This window comes from Phocoena phocoena, chromosome 2, assembly GCF_963924675.1.
Source record: "Phocoena phocoena chromosome 2, mPhoPho1.1, whole genome shotgun sequence".
NCBI classification, from domain to species: domain Eukaryota; kingdom Metazoa; phylum Chordata; class Mammalia; order Artiodactyla; family Phocoenidae; genus Phocoena; species Phocoena phocoena.
The window spans coordinates 10,129,968-10,150,969 of NC_089220.1; the positions used below are offsets into that span (position 1 = coordinate 10,129,968).

At 50.5% G+C, this 21,002-nt stretch overlaps 2 protein-coding genes across 2 annotated transcripts; both read right to left on the reverse strand.

Annotated features, from left to right (window-relative positions):
- Positions 1–1,915: 1,915 nt before the first annotated feature.
- LOC136118322 (interferon alpha-inducible protein 27, mitochondrial-like) lies at positions 1,916–6,801 on the reverse strand. The gene is made up of 5 exons (XM_065871632.1): positions 6,663–6,801; positions 5,626–5,763; positions 3,811–3,843; positions 2,826–2,993; positions 1,916–1,992 (listed from the first exon to the last, which is right to left on the reverse strand). The coding sequence occupies exons 1-5, from the start codon at positions 6,799–6,801 to the stop codon at positions 1,916–1,918; spliced, it is 555 nt and encodes a 184-aa protein (XP_065727704.1).
- Positions 6,802–8,658: 1,857 nt separating this feature from the next.
- LOC136118694 (interferon alpha-inducible protein 27-like protein 2) lies at positions 8,659–20,664 on the reverse strand. Its single transcript, XM_065871952.1, has 5 exons — positions 20,592–20,664; positions 20,044–20,193; positions 10,594–10,623; positions 9,409–9,570; positions 8,659–8,867 (listed from the first exon to the last, which is right to left on the reverse strand). Exons 1-5 carry the CDS (start codon positions 20,662–20,664, stop codon positions 8,659–8,661), a joined length of 624 nt encoding a protein of 207 aa, XP_065728024.1.
- Positions 20,665–21,002: the final 338 nt, after the last annotated feature.

The following is a 21,002-nucleotide window of genomic DNA, read 5'->3' on the forward strand; positions in this document are numbered from 1 at the left end:
AGGACAGGGTGTGCAGGGGTGTAGTGTTAGGGGAACCACGGACCAAAACTGCCCACCCTGGCCAGGCAAGATAGTAGCCATTTGCACGAGTTATCTTACAACAGGAGGTCCTGGTAAGGACACAGAACTAACAAGATATCACTAACCAGAAGAATTCAGGAAAGGTCAAAAGGAGAGAGGATTCGCCCGTCCATGTGTCCTGCCAACCTCCCAGAATCCTTCTCACTGGAATCCATCTTGGCTGAGCAATGCGCACACCACCAGGAAGGACCCTGAGTCAGAATGATTGGCCAGAGACAATCCAGAAGCTAACTCCATTACCATAAAACCTGAGACTGCGAGCCACGTGGCAGAGCAGTTCTCCTGGGTTCCCTTACCCTGTTGCTCTCCACCCGGGTGCCCCTTCCCAATCAAGTCTCTTGCTTTGTCAGCACGTGTGTCTCCTTGGACAATTCATTTCCAAGTGTTAGACAAGAGCCCACTCTCGGGACCTGGAAGGGGTCCCCCTTCATGCAAAATAGGATCTGTGGTAGGGTCACGGTCATGTTGAAAACCCTTCAGTGTTTCTCCAAAACCCTCAGGATAGAATCCAAGCTCTCCTTCCCCAATATGCTTGCTATGGTCTGAATGTCTGTGTCCCCCCAGAATTCAGAAGTTGAAATATTAACCCCCAAGGTGTTGGTATAAGGAGGAGGAAACACTGGGAGGTGCTTAGATCATGAGGGTGGAGCCCTCATGAATGGGATTAGTGTCCTTCTAATAGAGGCCACAAAGAGCTCTCTTTCCCCTTCCATCATGTGAGGACACAGTGAAAAGACAGCCACCTAGGAAGCTAAATGTGCTGCAGCCTTGATCTCTTGACTTCTCAGCCTCCAATACTGTGAGGAATAAATTTCTGTTGTTTATAAGCCACCCATTTTAAGGCATTTTTGTTAGAGCAGCCTGAACGGACTAAGACACTGCTGCTATGTGCCTTCCCTCTGGGCACCCCCAAAGCCCTGGGCTGGCCTCTGGTGTCATCAGAGGGCAACATCAATGGCTGTCTGCCTGTTGGTCCACCCACGCAGCAGACCAAGAGTGCTACCTAGGAAAGGCCAAGTTCCCTGGCACACAGCCCAGTGCCTGACCCACAGCACACGCTCAAAGAGTTTGTGGAAAGGAGGAGTGAATCAACATGTAAGCGAATTTTCTGATGTTCTGGGATAGATCCCATCCTGGTGATGAGAAGTTTCTACAAGACCTTGTACTGGGGGGAGAAGGATATTTAGGGACCACGGTCCTGAAGCAGAAAGATCAGAGCCCTTGACAAACTAGATTTTCTTTCTAGCTGTTGGGGGAAAAAGGCCAGGGCGCTGGACTTTGACTTTGGGAGGAAACAGTGACGTCCTGGGGCCGTTGCTTTCTGAGCCTCAGCCAGGCCACTTAGGAAGTAGCCATTGCGTATGCAGAGGGCAGGAGTGGGGTGCGTGCAAATGAGGCCCCAACGGGATGCTCTCTCCCCTTCCATTCCTGACTCTGCACAGGAACTGAGCCAGGACACCCACCCTGGCTGGGACCTTTGAGGTCTTTCAGACCAACTCCCCATATAGAGAGGGCCGAATGCAGGCCCAGAGCAGAGGTGACCCACCCGGGGTCACACACAGAGTCAGAAGCTGGGCAAGGGCAGGTTCCAGGCTTCACCGTTTGACTCAGTCCATCTCTGGACACCCCGACACCATGTCGCTCTAAGAGAAGTGAGCCTTCCCCCACCCCGACTTCAGGCAAACAAGAAGGAAGGGATCCGGAGGGGTTGCAACAACTCGTTTTTATTTCTTATTTTCCTCTGGGGGTGCAGCGTTTGGTCCCTTCCTGCATCAGGCTGGCGAGCAGGGCACTACCTGGTCCTCTTCTCTGCAAAGGGAGTGACAGGGAGCTGTCACAAGCCCACCACGAGGGACACAAGGGCAAACCCAGTGGATCCCAGGAGGACTTTGGATGACAGGGAGAGTCCACCTGATCCTGGGGGAGAAGCAGAGGGTGAGTAGAATGGGACGGGCAGGCTGGGGCAGCTTGTGGGGCAGAACCATAGGGTCTGAGACTCCAGGGCCTGTCAGGAGGGCCTCAGGCCCAGAAATCCCACCCAGAATCCTTCTCTGTTTCCCCAACCCCCAAGGATCTCTGTTTGGGCAAGGCTTCTGCAAGCAGGTACCCAAAGGCATGAACTCCGGTGGTGAAACCGAGAGCAGGGAGCTGCCTCTCTCTCTGGGAAAGAAGGCTGAACCCCAGGTGGGACAGAGACGCCCCAGCTAACTCAGAAAGTCTGCTTTGGGCAGAGTCAGCCTGCGGCGAGCCGCTTCTGACCAGCAGAATGACGAATCACCACACGCTAGATTCTTCTCGCATCACACTTTATTGGAGTACAGCTTGGTTTCGGGCGGATGGAAGGAAGACCCCGTACACTCGAGCCTGTCTGCTTATATAAGGGCTTAAGGACTCGTGTAAGTCCCTGATTCGTCCGTATGGTTATCGCATTTCGCAAGCCGGACTTTGGATAGGCCACTGCTTCAAAACCTGATTAGCATATTAGGTGCATGCGCCCTAGCGGCATACTTAGCGCATGCGCAATGGCTATCCAGCCGCGCCCTACATCAGCCTGAGCCGAGCACACCCTAGGCCAGAGCACCTTCCTCCCGCAACGCACCTGCGTCAGAGACCCAGAGAGAGAATGACCACGGAGGGTGAGACTAAGGCACAGGCAGACTGGGGCTCACCAGGGCTAAGGTCAGGGCTGGATGCTCTGAAGCTCTTGTCCTCCCTCACCTTCCACAGCAAGCCCCATCGGGGACACTTATCCACGGACTGGAGAGTCGCCACCGGGCTGCCGGCGGCAACTCCACCCCCATTGGCCATGGCGGCCGCTGACATCATCTTGGCCGCTAAGGAGGAGGCTGTGATTCCTGCCCCGGTGAAGCCCGCGGCGCCCAGCACCACGGGCACAGCCCCCACGGCCAGGGCTGTAGGGGGCAAGGAGCTGGGTTGAGGGGAAATGGACACGCTGCCACATCTCACACGCAGAGCACATCAAGCTTGGGGGACTTCAGGGTGCCCGGAGAAGGGGTAAAGCCTGAGCTTGGGAGAGATTCCAGGCCCGGCCCGCAGTCAGGAGTCGAGGACAGCACAGCTGGTGGGGAAAGCGGAGGGGAGGGCCGCGGGGTCACCGGGGTCACCGGGGTCACCGGGGTCAGGCCTCTGATCCGCAGCAGGGCCTTCCTCGGGAAAGGCCTCAGTTTCTGCCTTAGTAAAATCCTGGAACTGAGTTGGGGGCGGGGCGGAGGTTTGCAAGCTTCTTGTCTTCGCTGAGGACATCTTTAATACAAGCAAATCTTACCCAGGGCCCAGCATAAAGCAAGGAGCACGTTCTGAGCCCGGCTTGGATCCCAACTCTGGGTCTCCACGGCATCACCGCAGAGCAACTGGAAGCCAGAGTCGCTGAGCCAGTGGCTTCTCCTTAACACACCTCCTGGGTCCAGACTGTGCGCGTGTCTCATCCTACGTAACCCTCACAATAACCCTGAATGGGCAGCCTCGGCCTGATTTTCATGAGGAAAGCTGAACCCAGAGGAGTTCAAAGCCACGGGGCGGGGGCTCGGCAAGGAGGTTGGGCCCCTGCTGGGGCTGCCTCTATGCTACACGGAAGCTCGCCATTTCCTCACTGTAGCGCCTCCTCCGCTACAACGCACAGGAAGCCTGGGGCAGGTGCAAGGCCAGCGGCTCCCCAAGCCCCAGGGCCTGGGGATGAACGAGGCGCAGGTTTCCGCGGCAGAGACTTACCTCCTCCCGCCACAGCTGCAGCAGCCTTGGCTGGAAACCGAAAGAACGTTCTGTGAGTGGATCCACACTGGCTGCCCCTCCACTCCCTGAGCCCACAGCCCACCTATGGGGGGGCTTCCCCAGGCTGGGAGACACAGGAAGGAAGGACCCCTGCCTGCTTCTTCCTGAGAAGGTGAGCCACAGCCCTGAGCTTGGCAAGGGCTGCTGGGTACGCGGGTGACCTGTCCTGAGTGGACCTGCATGCGTTGGCCTAGAGTAATCTGGAGACGGGGTTTGAGGGCCTTGTTCCAGAAAAATCCAACCATCAGACAGGGGTTTTGCTGCGTGTTTTTTAATGTCTGCGGACTGGTTGCTTGGGGGTTGTTTGTGGGAAGCACAGTTCTTTTTTCTCTCTGCCTTCCTAGCCAGGTTTGGTCAAAAAAAAAAAAAAAAAACCTTACAGATTTGGGAAAGAAGGTATGCAGCTGCAGCCCCCTTCACAGTGAATGCGGGACTCTTGGCAAAGTAATTTAGGGCGTGGTGGTTTGACCGGGGCAGGAAGAGGCGAAGTGAGTGTCACGCCCTCTGAACCGGGATGTTAGTTCATCTGAAATAGGGTTGGTGTTTTCGGAGTGTGTGTCTGGGGCGGGCGTTATATAACCTTCTCCTTTCGTCCAGGGAAACCTCTTCGACAGCAGTAAATCCTTGTGGAGAGGTGTGTTTCATTTTGCAGGACCCGGCTGAAATCAGGGCAAGCACTGCTGAAGGCTTGAAGGCTGCTTGAGAACAGTGCTGGAACGCATTGAATGTTCCTGATTCTCCGAGGCCCCACCTGTTGCCCCTTCCTCTGGAAAGCTGACCCTGACCCTCCCAATCAGAACCATCCTTGATCCCCTGTGGCTGGAGCCACTCACAACACTGGACCATAGTTGCCTGGCTCCCCAACACTGAGAGTCCCTGGAACTCCCTGGCAGAGGTCTTGGTCTGCAGCAGCCATAGCAGCCAGGACTGCAATCTTTGGGGCCAGTGGGGACCAGTAGTTCTAAAACTAGCAAGGTGTGCAGGAGTGAGCTCAGCCAGCTCCCCAGGAAGAGAGCTTTGGGGTCGCAGGAAAGGAATTAAAGAGATTAAGGGGTATAAAAGCTAAACCCTAAGTGACCAGTGGGCCACCTGGTTGGGGTATGGAACCAGAGACTCAAGAATCAAGAGCCCAGTTAAAGGGTATTTGAGGCTCAGCATTATTGTTTGGGAGGAGAGATGATGCCAGGCTGGCCAGCAGCTTGGCGCACCTGGGCCCCAACACACAGACGGCCCAGGGTAAAGGGTGCTTGCTGTCTGATGGCCTGCCCGCAGGGCTCCCCCAGTGGACATCTCCGGGTGGAGGAGCATGGCCCTTCTGGGCTGTTCAGAACCTGCCCTGCCCTGAGCCTTCCTCCCAGGCCCCGGCGCCTGCATTTCTGTTCTACTTCCTGTCCCAGGCTCCGGAACAGCTACCCACCCCACCTCACCTCCCAGCCCAGGGCCCATGGACAACGCTCCCTTCATTTGTAAATAAGGGGCAATATCATCTTTCTCTGGGGTTGTTATGAGAATTAAATGAATTGATAAATGTCAACTGCTAAACTTAGTGACTAGGATATCACAGGGTTTGATCAAATTCAGCTGTTCTGATTCTTTTCATCTTATGAATCGTTTCTCGTAAGCTGAGGAGTCCTCATATTTCTGACCATGAGGAAGGCTGCCAGTTGTGGCCCAGGTCTTAACTTTCTTGTCATACTCCCATGTGCTGGGTAGGCGTCCAAGGATGGGTATCTATCACCCAGGGCCAGTTATCTCCTAGTGGGAAAGCGGTCAGGGCCGCAGCAGGGCATCCTAGCAGGTAGGAGCCATTCAGTGTCCCCAGCAAGGATCCCGGGGTAGATGTGGCCCCAGCCAGGGAAGCGTTGGATGACAGGGTGAGCCGTAAGAACAGAGGGTGAGGCACAGGAGTCAGAGGTCAGAGGTTGGGCAGTGGTTGGAGGCTGTGTCACCGCCCACAGCCCCCAGCCAATTCCATCCTGTACAGTTTCTGTTGGCAGAGGTGGGAGGACCCCGGGGGTCCACCCTAGGGGCAGGAAGTTGAATGGTGGCGGAGGCACACGGGAGCACTTTGCAGCGATTGAAAGCAAGGATTAGAAGCTCACCTATCGACCCTGAGGGATCTCAAAAACATAGCTGTCAAGTGTGGAATAAAAGAAATAAAATGAGATATACAGTACACTCTTCTGTATGTAAATTAAAACACATCCAAACAAAAAGCAACACCCATTTTACAGAAATATATACGAAAAACAGATACACGTTCAACATGTTAGAAAGGCTGACTTTCTAATATGAGAGGGGGGAATTGCAGGCAAAAGGGAAGATAAACAGCAAGAATAAATTTTAAAAAGTCAGAAAGGGGGCTTTCAAGAGCTAATTGAAGAAAATGGGCCTGAATTGAAGAATTTTGTTCAAATCAACGCTCTGGATCTGAGATCCATCAGGACAAACTTACGAAAGGCTGGTTGGACGCTTAGGTAAAAACCTAAAGGAGGAGAATTCTGGTGGTGAATCCCGGGGAAGTGAGAGCCAGAGAGTGGGCCTCAGCCGCAGGGTCCCCCCTCTCTAGGAAGGAGAGGGCAGGGGGCCCAGATCCCCTGTGCCCAGGGACCTGCCTCCCTCTGACCCCTCTCAGAGAGAAAGCCAGGGTGGACACCCAAGGGGAAGGACAGGGGAGGGAGAGAGACTGAAGGTGATGCTGTTGTCCCCTCCCATGGGTCCTCGGGCAGGACCCTGTGCCCTCCCTAGCCCCCAAGCCAGCTCCCACCAGTCCCTGCCAGGAACACTCAGCCAAAGAAGTCCTGCCAAGACACCTCCAGAGGCTGCCGCGCCCACTTTGACCAGGCTCCCTGCAGACAGTATCTTGGAAGCCAGGTTAGAGGCTGAGAGGACAGCACTGGTAAATTCTATGGCATAGAAATTGACCGGCATCCAAACTGCTGAAACAGTGGAGCTTTGATGGGGAGATGAGGACACCAGAACTGGGGTCACACCCACTGCCCTTAAAAATCTCCAGGGGCTCCAAGGGGTAGAGAGGCTGCTCTGAGCTTGTGGAAGATGCAGGCCTGGGAAGGGTCCAAAATATGGTACTGGGGTTACAGAAGGACCTGTGTGAGGGGAAGGTGGGGAGGGGACTGGAGGGAGATTTTACTTCCCGAGGTGGGCTGCTTCCCTCCTCCTGAAACACAGATTTCTAGAACTCCCTTAGATCTCCATGGAGTAATTTAAAATGTGCCAGAATTAGGAAATCAGAACGAATTACGTTTTTAAGGCCTATACCACGGTCAGGTTGTTCTGGGTTCCTGTTCTCATGCACTTTCCTCACTAACTCAACGAGAAGGATGAGATTACTATCCCCATTTTACGATGAGGGAATACTGGCACAGAGAGGGTAAGAGATTCATCCAAGATCACAAAGCTTGGCTTGGCAAAGCGGGACTCGACCCAGGTCCAGCTGCTTCCAAAGCGTGGGCTTGAGTGGCTCTGATTTGGTTCCTCCTAATGCTTGTCTCTTCCCCCTACCCAGGCTCATGGCGTGAGGGTCACCCGGGCACGGACTAGGCTCATGGCTTCCAGAGTCCCAGAGCCCAGTTGGGGGCTTAAGTCACTTCCCTCCCAAGACCCAGCTTCTCTGCCTGCAGCCACCCAGATGAGAAACATGAGACAGTTCTTCCAGTGGATGCAGACGGGTCTCCCCTCCACTCGCTGAGCCCCCCGCCCCCCGAGGGTAGGGGCGGCAGGAAGGAGCCGCCCCTGCCCACCCCTGCCTGTCTTACCCACAGGAGCAGACTTTCTGAAGATGTGGAACTGACCTGTGCGTCTTGAGCTTGTCTGTGTTCTGGGAGCCCTTGAGGCTAGCTGGGAGCTGTATGAGTGAACTGGGGCAGCATCTGAGGGAGAGAGCCTGGTGGAGGAGGGGCAGTGAAGGAAGATGGGGGTGAAGGCCAGAGTGGGGACCTGGGCTGGGGTCCTGGAGCCAACAGGACGAGATCTGAGACTCAAGTCTAAAGTGGAAGCAGGGCTGCCAGAAACGGTATGGGTTATCTGCATGGGCAGACAGGCAGGTGGCAGAGGCCAGGTCAACGCACATAGAGTGCCTGCCACCTGACCCAGGGCCAGGCAGCCAGTGGGCCTTAGGAGACAGATGAGTATTCTGCATTGACAAGCCTCTTGGGAGCCCCACCAGGGGAGGGAGGCCTGTCTGTCCTTGCAGGTTCTGGCCAGTCTCCCTTGGAACCTAAGGACCCTGAGCTCTACACCAACCGGGACAGAGCTCTCTGGAGAAATGCAAATTCTCTACCTACCTGAAGAGCTCCAAAGGCCACCAGGCCAGCAGACAAGTGTTGCTGAGTTCCTAGACTCAAGATACAGTCAGACCCAGAGTCCTGGGTGGGGAGGGGAGGGGTCAATATTCCCCGAGGATAAAGTGTTTCATAACTGAGGGTCAATGGCTCAAACTGACCCCAGGGCCAAGCCATCCTATATTGCTGCCTCTGGCTGACATCTTTGAAGACATGTGATCCACGATCCCATCCAAAGAGCAGCGAACTGAGGCTCAAAGGGGAGACATGACCTTCCCAGGATCACAGCTGGGTGGCAGGACTGCAGCAGACCTGGCTTCCTGTCGCAGACATCAGTGCCCATTCTTACAGACTTCCTGCTGCCCCCAACCCTGAAGCCATGGCTCTGCAGATGCCCTGCGCCCTGCCTGGTAGACAAGAATGCAGTGCAGACACTCGTGAAGGTCACGGCATCTCTTCTTTATTTCCTATGCTTCTTTGAAGGATTTTAGGAGGCAGAGGACTTGTCATTTGGGGGACTGACATCCTGAGGCCCTGGAGGGTCATCTCCAGCCCGGGCGCCCCTCTCTGCTTCAGTACTGGATCCTTGTGGAGGAGAGGAAGGGGCTTTCTTTTTTCCACCCCACAGCCAGGCCCCAAGAGCTGACCCAGCCGAGCCCAGGATGATGTTGGATGACGTGGAAAGTCCGGCTGCCCCTGGGAGAGAGGAGGGGGTTAGAGCACAAGGGGACAGGCAGCCCCGGCAGCTCCCGGCAAGACTGGGGAGGTCAGAGAACCCAGGACCCACAGGAGGCCCAAGACCCAGACATCCCAGTCCTGTTCCCTCCTCTACTTCCTGAAACCCCAGGAGGTCTGCTTTGGGGAGGGGCTGCTGCCCATGGCTGCCCGAAGAGGAGACACGCACTCTGGTGGTGACTCCACCAGCGACAGGACAGACCCTCTGAGAAATGGCACAGGGTCTCTGCCTCTCCCTCCCCAGCACGAGGCTGGGCCCAGCGAGGGGAGGGCCCTACGCCGGTTTGTAGGGCTGATGGGGAACGCGCACCTGCTGCACTGCACGCCCCCAAACCCACCCCCAACCAGAAGAGGGGACAGTGAGGGAGAGTCAAAGGACCAGGGACATTGATGCCCACGAAGCTGGAGGAAGCAGACAGGCCCTCCCTCCGGCTTAGCCGCTGGGCTGAATCCTGTGCTGGTGTGTCACACCCTCCCCGCTTCCTCCCGCCCGGACACTTACCCACGGACTGGAGAGTGGCCACCAGGCTGCCGGCGGCAACTCCGCCCCCATTGGCCATGGCGGCCGCTGACATCATCTTGGCCGCTAAGGAGGAGGCTGCGATTCCTGCCCCGGTGAAGCCCGCGGCGCCCAGCACCACGGGCACAGCCCCCACGGCCACGGCTGTAGCGGGAGAGGAGCTTTAGGGTTGGCCACAGGGGACAGACTCCCCAGTTCTCCCTGATACCTTCCTGAGGGGGATGAAGTGAGGGGTCCACGTCGCTCTCGTGAGAGCCACGGGGCCTGAGGCAAAGGAAGGCTGTAGAAGTGGACACGAGTGCACGGGGCCCTGCCAAGAAGCTGGATCCCAGGCCTGTGCATTTCTCTGTTTTGCTGTGGTCCTGGAAGGCTCACCTATCCTCCCTGCGCCTCAACCGCCCTTGTGTGAAATAAGATTAAAGGAGCAGTGGTCTTCAAGCGCCCCCTTTTGGCAGGGAAAATAGCGTCTTTCCCCCATCACAGGGCCCACAGAATAAGGACAGAGCTGCTCTTCTGAAGAGGTGCTGGGGTGGCGGCTTCTGCCCTCTGCCCTGCAGCTGCCTGTGGGTGTCCCCCCCAGGGGTCCCCTACATCTCCAGAGAGTGCAGCCGTAGAACTTTCTGCAACCAGGAGACGTTCCGAATCTGCGCTGTCCAACACGCTGGCCGCCTGTAGCCAATGAGCACCTGAGACTGTGGCTGGTGTGACAGAAATGTTTTCATTTTCTTGAATTCTGGCCACCGTGTTAGGAGATGCGGGCCAGGGGCACAGCTGGAAACCTCTGGGCTCACAGGATAAGCTAGAGGGTTTGTAAAGCAGTCTGAGGAATCCCTACAGCTCAGCTTACACATCCCTTACAACCCTCTGGAGGTACCACTGGCCCTGCTTTCTGGGGAGGAATCATGGGTTGAGACAGATGTAACAACCTGCCTGGGTCACACGGTTTGCACTTGGGAGAAGCTGAGATTGGACCTGGGTGCTTTGAATGGCTTTGCTTCGGTTCCTTCTTGGCAAGGTTCCTGTCACCTCGAGTGTTCCAACTCTGTCCCCTGCCCACTGCACCCTTACCCACCTATATCCTGGGGCTCAAGGCAATCTTGGGCTTGGTCAAGGCCAGGTGGTCCCAGGGTCAGATGAGGGCTTGAGTTTCTTCCCAAAGAGACTCACCTCCTCCAATCACAGCTAAAGAGGCCTTACCTGGAGACAAAAAGCACCCCCATGAGTGTATGGCACTGGCCTCCCCCTGCACCCCCGCTGCTGCCACAGTGGGAGGGGTTCCCTGGAGTTGGGATCAGAGAAGAGAGCAGCCCCTGCCTGGCCTCTTCCTGCTTTTCCTGAGAAGTTTGATTTTCTGAGAATGCAGAGGTGGATGGACGAGAGTCTGGAGCTCTGTTATGCTCCAGATGGCGAGGGGCACCTGCCTTGAAAAGGTTTCATGCTGCTCTGTGAAGTCAATACATTTGGTATCATTTTCTCAAAACAAAACAAAATCAAGAAAAGCATGCTATTTTCATTTGCGATGGAATAAATTTGACTTTTCTGGTCTTTCCCTCTTCCAGACACCCTATACCCTTCTCAGGCTACAGTTGGAGTGAAAGCCCCCCGTCCTCCAGGGCTCAGCCTACTTGTCACTTTCTGCAGGAAGCATCTCTAATTCCCCCACCAGAAGGGACCCTGCTTCCTGACAGTCATTGCCAGGAAGACACTGGAACTCACCAAAAAAGGTGCCCCACATCCAAAGACAAAGGAGAAGGTGCAACGAGACGGTAGGAGAGATGCAATCACAATAAACTCAAATCCCATAACTGCTGGGTGGGTGACTCACAAACTGGAGAACAATTGTACCACAGAAGTCCGCCCTCTGGAGTGAAGGTTCTGAACCCCACGTCAGGCTTCCCAACCTGGGGGTCCGGCAACGGGAGGAGGAATTCCTAGAGAATCACTCTGAAGGCTGGCGGGATTTCATTGCAGGACTTTGACAGGACTGGGGGAAACAGAGACTTCGCTCTTTTTTCCTTTTTTATAAATTTATCTAGTTAGTTATTTTTGGCTGCGTTGGGTCTTCGTTGCTGCAGGCAGGCTTTCTCTAGTTGTGGCGAGCGGGGGCTACTCTTCATTGCAGTGCGCAGGCTTCTCATTGCGGTGGCTTCTCTTGTTGTAGGGCGTGGGCTCTAGGCGCGGGCTTCAGTAGTTGTGGCACGCAGGCTCAGTAGTTGTGGCTCACAGGCTCCAGAGTGCAGGCTCAGTAGTTGTGGCACACGGGCTTGGGTGCTCCGCGGCATGTGGGATCTTCCCGGACCAGGGATGGAACCCGTGTCCTCTGCATTGGCAGGCGGATTCTTAACTGCTGCGCCACCAGGGAAGTCCCAGAGACTTCACTTTTGCAGGGCACACACAAAGTAGTGTGCATATCGGGACCCAGGGGAAGGAGCAGTGACCCCAGGGGAGACTGAACCAGACCTACCTGCTACTGTTGGAGAGTCTCCTGCAGAGGCGGGGGAGGCTGTGGCTCACCATGGGGACAAGGACACTGGCAGCAGAAGTTCTGGGAAGTACTCCTTGGCGTGAGCCCTCCCAGAGTCTACCATTAGCCCCACCAAAGAGCCCGGGCAGGCTCCAGTTTTGGGTCACCTCAGGCCAAACAACCAACAGGGAGGGAACCCAGCCCCACCCATCAGCCGACAAGCAGAATAAAGTTTTACTGAGCCCTGCCCACCAGAGCAACACCCAGCTCTACCCACCACCAGTCCCTCCCATCAGGAACCTTGCACAAGCCTCTTAGATAGCCTCATCCACCAGAGGGCAGACAGCAGAAGCAAGAAGAACTACAATCCTGCAGCCTGTGGAACAAAAACCACATTCACAGAAAGATAGACAAGATGCAAAGGCAGAGGGCTATGTACCAGATGAAGGAACAAGATAAAACCCCAGAAAAACAACTAAATGAAGTGGAGATAGGCAACCTTCCAGAAAAAGAATTCAGAATAATGATAGTGAAGATGATCCAGGACCTCGGAAAAACAATGGAGGCAAAGATCGAGCAGATGCAAGAAGTGTTTATCAAAGACTTAGAAGAATTAAAGAACAAACAAACAGAGATGAACAATACAGTAACTGAAATGAAAACTACACTAGAAGGAATCAATAGCAGAATAACTGAGGCAGAAGAACGGATAAGTGACCTGGAAGACAGAATGGTAGGATTCACTGCCGCAGAACAGGATAATGAAAAAAGAATGAAAAGAAATGAAGACAGCCTAAGAGACCTCTGGGACAACATTAAACATGACAACATTCGCATTACAGGGGTCCCAGAAGGAGAAGAGAGAGAGAAAGGACCTGAGAAAATATTCAAAGAGGTTATAGTTGAAAACCTCCCTAACATGGGAAAGGAAATAGCCATGCAAGTTCAGGAAGCACAGAGAGTCCAATACAGGATAAACCCAAGGAGAAACACGCCGAGACACATAGTAATCAAATTGGCAAAAATTAAAGACAAAGAAAAGTTATTGAAAGCAGCGAGGGAAGAACAACAAATAACATACAAGGGAACTCCCATAAGGTTAGCAGCTTATTTCTCAGCAGAAACTCTACAACCCAGAAGAGAGTGGCATGATATACTTAAAGTGATGAAAGGGAAGAACCTACAACCAAGATTACTCTGCCTGGCAAAGATCTCATTCAGATTCGATGGAGAAATCAAAAGCTTTACAGACAAGCAAAAGCTAAGAGAATTCAGCACCACCAAACCCTCTATACAACAAATGCTAAAGGAACTTCTCTAAGTGGGAAACACAAGAGAAGGAAAAGACCTACAAAAACAAACCCAAAACAACTAAGAAAATGGTAATAGAAACATACATAGCAATAATTACCTTAAATGTAAATGGATTAAATGCTCCAACCAAAAGACACAGGCTCGCTGAATGGATTCAAAAATAAGACCCACATATATCCTGTCTACAAGAGACCCACTTCAGACCTAGGGACACATACAGACTGAAAGTGAGGGGATGGAAAAAAATATTCCATGCAAATGGAAAGCAAAAGAAAGCTGGAGTAGCAATACTCATATCAGATAAAATACTCTTTAAAATAAAGAATGTTACAAGAGACAAGGAAGGACACTACATAATGATCAAGGGATCAATCCAAGAAGAAGATATAACAATTATAAATATACGTGCACCCAACACAGGAACACCTCAATTCATAAGGCAACTGCTAACAGCTATAAAACAGGAAATCGACAGTAACACAATAATAGTGGGAGACTTTAACACCTCACTTACACCAATGGACAGATCATCCAGACAGAAAATTAATAAGGAAACACAAGCTTTAAATGATACAATAGACCAGATAGATTTAATTGATATTTATAGGACATTCCATCCAAAAACAGCAGATTACACTTTCTTCTCAAGTGCACATGGAACATTCTCCAGGATAGATCCCATCTTGGGTCACAAATCAAGCCTTGGTAAATTTAAGAAAACTGAAATCATATCAAGCATCTCTTCCAACCACAATGCTATAATATTAGAAATCAATTACAGGAAAAGGAAACGTAAGAAACACAAACACATGGAGGCTAAACAATACGTTACTAAATCTCTTCAAGAGATCAGTGAAGAAATCAAAGAGGAAATTCAAAAATACCTAGAGACAAATTACAATGAAAATGCGATGATCTAAAACCTAAGGGATGTAGCAAAAGCAGTTCTAAGAGGGAAGTTAATAGAAATACAAGCCTACCTCAAGAAACAAGAAAAATATCAAATAAACAATCTAACCTTACACCTAAAGGAACTAGAGAAAGAAGAACAAACAAAACCCAAAGTTAGTAGAAGTAAAGAAATCATAAAGATCAGAGCAGAAATAAATGAAATAGAAACAGAGAAAATAATAGCAAAGATCAATAAAACTAAAAGCTGGTTCTTTGAGAAGATAAACAAAATTGATAAACCGTTAGCCAGACTCATCAAGAAAAAGAGGGAGAGGACTCAAATCAATGAAATTAGAGATGAAAAAGGAGAAGTTACAACGGACACCACAGAAATACAAAGCATGCTAAGAGACTACTAGGAGCAACTCTATGCCAATAAAATGGACAACCTGGAAGAAATGGACAAATTCTTAGGTATAACCTTCCAAGAGTGAACCAGGAAGAAACAGAAAATATGGACAGACCAATCACAAGTAATGAAATTGAAACGGTGATTAAAAATCTTCCAACAAACAAAAGTCCAGGACCAGACGGCTTCACAGATGAATTCTATTAAACATTTAGAGAAGAGCTAATACCCATCCTTCTCAAACTCTTCCAAAATATTGCAGAGGAAGGAACACTCCCAAACTTATTCTATGAGGCCACCATCACCCTGATACCAAAACCAGACAAAGATACTACAAAAAAAGAAAATTACAGACCAATATCACTGATGAATAGAGATGCAAAAATCCTCAACAAAATACTAGCAAACAGAATCCAAGAACACATTAAAAGGATCATACACCATGATCAAGTGGGATCTATCCCAGGGATGCAAGGATTCTTCAATATATCCAAATCAATCAATGTGATACACCATATTAACAAATTGAAGAAGAAAAACCATATGATGATCTCAATAGATGCAGAAAAAGCTTTTGACAAAATTCAACACCCATTTATGATAAAAACTCTCCAGAAAGTGGGCATAGAGGGAACCTACCTCAACATAATAAAGGCCATATATGACAAACCCACAGCAAACATCATTCTCAATGGTGAAAAACTGAAAGCATTTCCTCTAGGATCAGGAACAAGAAAAGGATGTCCACTCTCACCACTATTATTCAACACAGTTTTGGAAGTCCTAGCCATGGCAATCAGAGAAGAAAAAGAAATAAAAGCAATCCAAATTGGAAAAGAAGAAGTAAAACTGTTACTGTTTTCAGATGACATGACACTATACATAGAGAATCCTAAAGATGCTACCAGAAAACTACTACAGCTAATCAATGAATTTGGCAAAGTTGCAGGATACAAAATTAATGCACAGAAATCTCTTGTATTCCTATACACTAACAACGAAAGATCAGAAAGAGAAATTAAGGAAACAATCCCATTCACCATTTCAACAAAAGGAATAAAATACCTAGGAATAAACCTACCTAAGGAGGTAAAAGACCTGTACTCAGAAAACTATAAGACACTGATGAAAGAAATCAAAGATGACACAAACAGAGGGAGAGATATACCATGCTCTTGGATTGGAAGAATCAATATTGTGAAAATGACTATACTACCCAAAGCAATCTACAGATTCAATGCAATCCCTGTCAAATTACCAGTGGCATTATTTACAGAACTAGAAGAAAAATCCTTAAAATTTGTAGGAGACACAAAAGACCCCGAATAGCCAAAGCAGTCTTAAGGGGAAAAAAAAAAAGCTGGAGGAATCAGACTCCCTGACTTCAGACTATACTACAAAGCTACAGTAATCAGGACAATATGGTACTGGCACAAAAACAGAAATATAGATCAGTGGAACAGGACAGAAAGCCCAGAGATAAACCCACACACCTATGGTCAACTAATCTATGACAAAGGAGGCAAGGATATACAATGGAGAAAAGACAGTCTCTTCAATAAGTGGTGCTGGGAAAACTGGACAGCTACATGTAAAAGAATGAAATTAGAACACTCCCTAACACCATACACAAAAATAAACTCAAAATGGATTAGAGACCTAAATGTAAGACTGGACACTATAAAACTCTTAGAGGAGACATAGGAAGAACACTCTATGACATAAATCACAGCAAGATCTTTTTTGATCCACCTTCTAGAGTAATGGAAATAAAAACAAAAATAAACTAATAGGGCCTAATGAAAATTAAAAGCTTTTGCACAGCAAAGGAAACTACAAACAAGACAAAAAGACAACCCTCAGAATGGGAGAAAATATTTGCAAATGAATCAATGGACAAAGGATTAATCTCCAAAATATATAAACAGCTCATGCAGCTCAATATTAAAAAAACAAACAACCCAATCCAAAAATGGGCAGAAGACCTAAATGGACATTTCTCCAAAGAAGACATACAGATGGCCAAGAAGCACATGAAAAGCTGCTCAGCATCACTAATTATTAGAGACATGCAATCAAAACTACAGTGAGGTATCACCTTACGCCGGTCAGAATGGCCATGATCAGAAAATCTACAAACAACAAATGCTGGAGAGGGTGTGGAGAAAAGAGAACTCTCTTGCACTGTTGGTGGGAATGTAAACTGATACAGCCACTATGGAGAACAGTATGGAGGCTCCTTAAAAAACTAAAAATAGAATTACCACACGACCCAGCAATCCCACTACTCGGCATATACCCACAGAAAACCATAATTCAAAAAGACACATGCACCCCAATGTTCACTGCAGCACTATTTACAATAGGCAAGACATGGAAGCAACCTAAATACCCATCAGCAGATGAATGGATAAAGAAGATGTGGTACATATATACAATGGAATATTACTCAGCCATAAAAAGGAACGAAATTGGCTCATTTGTAGTGATGTGGATGGATCTAGAGTCTATCGTACAGACTGAAGTAAGTCAGAAAGAGAAAAACAAATATCATATATTCACGCATATATGTGGAACCTCGAAAAACCAGTTTACAGGGCAGAAATAGAGACACAGGTGTAGAGAACAAGGGGGGGAAAGAGGTGGGGGGTGTGCTGGTGGGATGAATTGGGCAACTGGGATTGACATGTATACACTAATATGTATAAAATGGAGAACTAAGAAGAACCTGCTGTATAAAAAAATAAAATAAAATAGAATTCAAAAATTCAAAAAAAAAAAAAAAAAGAGAGAGAAGTCACTCTGCTTCCTCTGTGTGTCCTGCCTTGTGGCTGGAGCCCCTGGCACCACGGGGCAGAGCATGCCTGGACCATGTCGAATTGCTGAGAGCTCTTGGGGCTGGCAGGGACATCTGACAGGGGCAGGGACTGGGGTGCTGGGGCAGCTGGGACCAGGAGTTCCGGAGATTTCAGGAGTTGCAGGAGTGAGCTCAGCCAGCTCCCCACGAAGAGGAGCCTTGGTCCCAGGCAAGGGAGAGAAGGTACGAAATTAGCCTCAGACCTCCAGTCATTTCTTGAAGGCTGCAGCTCATGGCTCACCATCACCTCTCCCTCCATCAGTACCCCTGACCTGTCTTGAGGGTTTCCGTTTCTGCACAGATGATATTTCCAACAAACTGGCCTTGAAGTTCTCACGCCTCACTTCCAAGGATCTTCAACTCTATGCCACACACACCCAAGGTCATACACTAGGCCCACGCTGCCCATTATAGGAACCACTAGCCATGTGTGCTATTTAAATCTTAATTAAAATGAAATAAAATTTAAAACTCAGTTCCTCAGTCCCACGGCCCACATTTCAGGGACTCGATAGTCACATGTGGCTAGTGGCTACCATACTGGATCACGCAGAGGGCAAGCTCATCACTGCAGAAAGCTGCCCCTAGACCCTGTCACTAACAAAAACTGCCCCCTCTCTATTACCAATGTCCACACCCCCCTAGAGACTCCCACCTCCTCCTTGTACAGACTCTGACTCTAATACAGCCTTCAACCACAATGGGATTTTCAATCTCTGTCCTTGGAGATACTGAGGGTTCGGTTCCAGACCACCACAAGAAAGCGAACATCACGTGCAGTTTTTGGTTTCCACTGCATATAAAAGTTATGTCTGGGGGCTTCCCTGGTGGTGCAGTGGTTGAGAGTCCGCCTGCCGATGCAGGGGACATGGATTCGTGCCCCGGTCTGGGAAGATAGCACATGCTGCGGAGCGGCTAGGCCCGTGAGCCTGCGCGTCCGGAGGCTGCGCTCCGCAACGGGAGAGGCCACAGCAGTGAGAGGCCTCACTGTTTTTGCGTACCGCAAAAAAAAAAAAAAAAAAAAGTTACGTTTATATTATACTGTAGTCTACTAAATGTGCAATAGCCTTTTGTTTAAAAAGACAAGGAGTATACCTTAATTTAAAAATACTTTATTGCTAAAAATGTGAGCCAATATCTGCCAGTGCTAGGTTGCCACAAACCTTCAACTTGTAAAACACGCAGTATGTGCAAAGTACAATAAAATGAGGTCTGCCCATGTTAGTTCCCTGAGGCTGCTGTAACCAGTTACCACAAACTGTGTTGATTCTCTCATGGTCCCTCACAGTTCTGGAGGTCAGAAGTCCAAAATCAAGGTGTAGGCAGGGCCAGGCTCTCTCTGAAAGCTCTAGGGGAGGATCCTTCCTTGCCTCTTTCTAGCATCATTGTCTAGGGGTTGCCAACAATCCTTGGCTTGTGGCTGCATGACTCCAATCTGTCTCTGACTCCACCACTGCCACCCTAGTCACCATCACCTCTATGGAAAATGTATGGCAGTTCCTGAGAATATTAAAAATAGAAAACCATATGGTCCAGCAATCCCATTTCTGGATATATATTCAAAGAAATTGAAAGCAGGGTCTTGAAGAGATATTTGCACCCCCGTGTTCACAGCAGCATTGATCACAATTGCCAAGAGGCGGAAGCAACCCAGGTGTTCATCAACGGATGGATGATCACCATGTGACATATACACACAACAGAATATCATTCAGCCTTACAAAGCAAGTTCTGACATATAGATGAACCTTGGGAACCTTATGCTAAGTACAATAAACTAGTCACCAAAAGGCAAACACTGTATGATACCACCTCCATGGATATTAGATTAGATTAGTTGTATTTATAGAGCCAGAAGGAACTGTGGTTGCCAGGAGCTGGGGGCAGGAGGATATGAGTAGTTAATGTTTAATGTGTACAGAGTTTCACTTTGGGCAGGTGAAGACAGTTCCGGAGGTTGGTCGTACGGTAATGCGAATATAGTCAACACTACTGAACCGCACGCTGACAAATGGTTATGTTGGTAAATTTAATGCTATGTGTATTCCACCGGCCCTCCCCGCCCCCCACCAAAAAACCAAAAAGCTGGTGTCTTTTGCTGCCCTGGCCCGGGCTAGCCCCACCCTTACACGACACATTACTCTGAGAAGGTATGTCCTGGGTGGACTTTAGCAACCAGGCCCTGGGGCGTCACGGGAGGGGCGGAAATGGAGAAATGGTACTCACCCGCCTTGGGAGCTATGGGGCCAAAAGGTCGGGCACGGCCAGTGGACTTAACTGGCAAGGAGCCGTGCCTGAGCCTGCGCCTGCCAGCTGCCCAGGAACCTGAGCGGCAACTCCGTCCCTCCTAACAGAATATGACCTGGCTCTGGGAAAGCCCTAAGAGGGACCTCATCCTACCCTGCTCTTAAAAGCAAACCATTCAAGGCCCAGAGAGGGCAAGTGACTGGTTCTGGGTCACTCAGCAAGTCAGAGGCAGAGCCAAGTCCTGAAGTGTGGGTCCTCTGATTCTAGAGCATCATTGATTTCATCTCTCATGTACACTGTGCCCTTTTTCTGACAATGTGAGTGTCAGAGAGATTCTATCAGGAACGTGGGCCTGACACTGACAACTCAGAAGGCTGAACTGAGCAGTGGGGAGTTGGGTGAGGGCCCGTGGATTGATGCTCAGGGATCAGTTACCTGCGTAATGGGCAAAATTGCTGCCTCCAGCCTTGGGTGGGTCTCTGGGGTCAGAGCCAGATCCATCTGGCCCTTGGGGTGGCCCCTGTGGTGGCTTCCCGGGAGAACCATCAGAGGCCTGGTCGGATGACTGGGAAGGTTCGTCCTCCTCTGGAAAAAAAAAAAAAAAGAGGAGGGGGAGCTCCCAGCGGGGTGGGCAGCTGAGGGACCAGAGGCCCCACACGGCGCCCTCGACCATCTCCCGAAACTCCCAAGAACTCTGATGTTGGGAGGGGACCTCAACGGCAGCTGTGCTAAGAGGCGACAAAGATGCTTGGAGGTGAACCCAAGGAGAAGACAGAGAGAGGGAGACCCAGCACCAACGCGGAGCTGGCAGGTTCCAGACTTCACAGAGCAGGAGTCTGAGGCCCACGAGGTTAGAGACCTGACGGGGCACAGTGCACCCGGTGGCAGGTCCAGGCCAGAACCTAGAAGACCCCCTCTGCCCTCGTTCAGGCACCCCAAGCTCTGGGCCACCCCGCCCTCTGGAGCTTCCCTAGAGCACTCACCATCAGAGGGATATTCCAGCGGGCTGAGGTCAGTGGCATCTCCATCCCCGCTCTCTATGGCTTTAGCTGACATCTTGGAGGCAGTGCGGGAACACCAGGTGCAGAGCCAAGGACACCACTATCTTTCTGAGAAACAGAGTATGAAAATCGGAAGTGTTCTGCCTGATTTATGATGGACTGGTGGGGGGAGGGCCGGGGCACCTGTCTGTTGCCCCAGCCTTGCCCTCTGTCCTATAGGAGCCTGTGGGCACTTCCATCTCTGCCCATACTGCCTCCTTGGTTATCCATCTCTGCCCCACCCACTGCCCGGCCAGCCTAAGTCTTAGGGCTTCAGAGTGACCTGGGTTGATACAAGACTGGAGGTACCCAAAGTCTCCTGGTAAAGGTGGGCTCAAGCCCCTTCCCAGCACA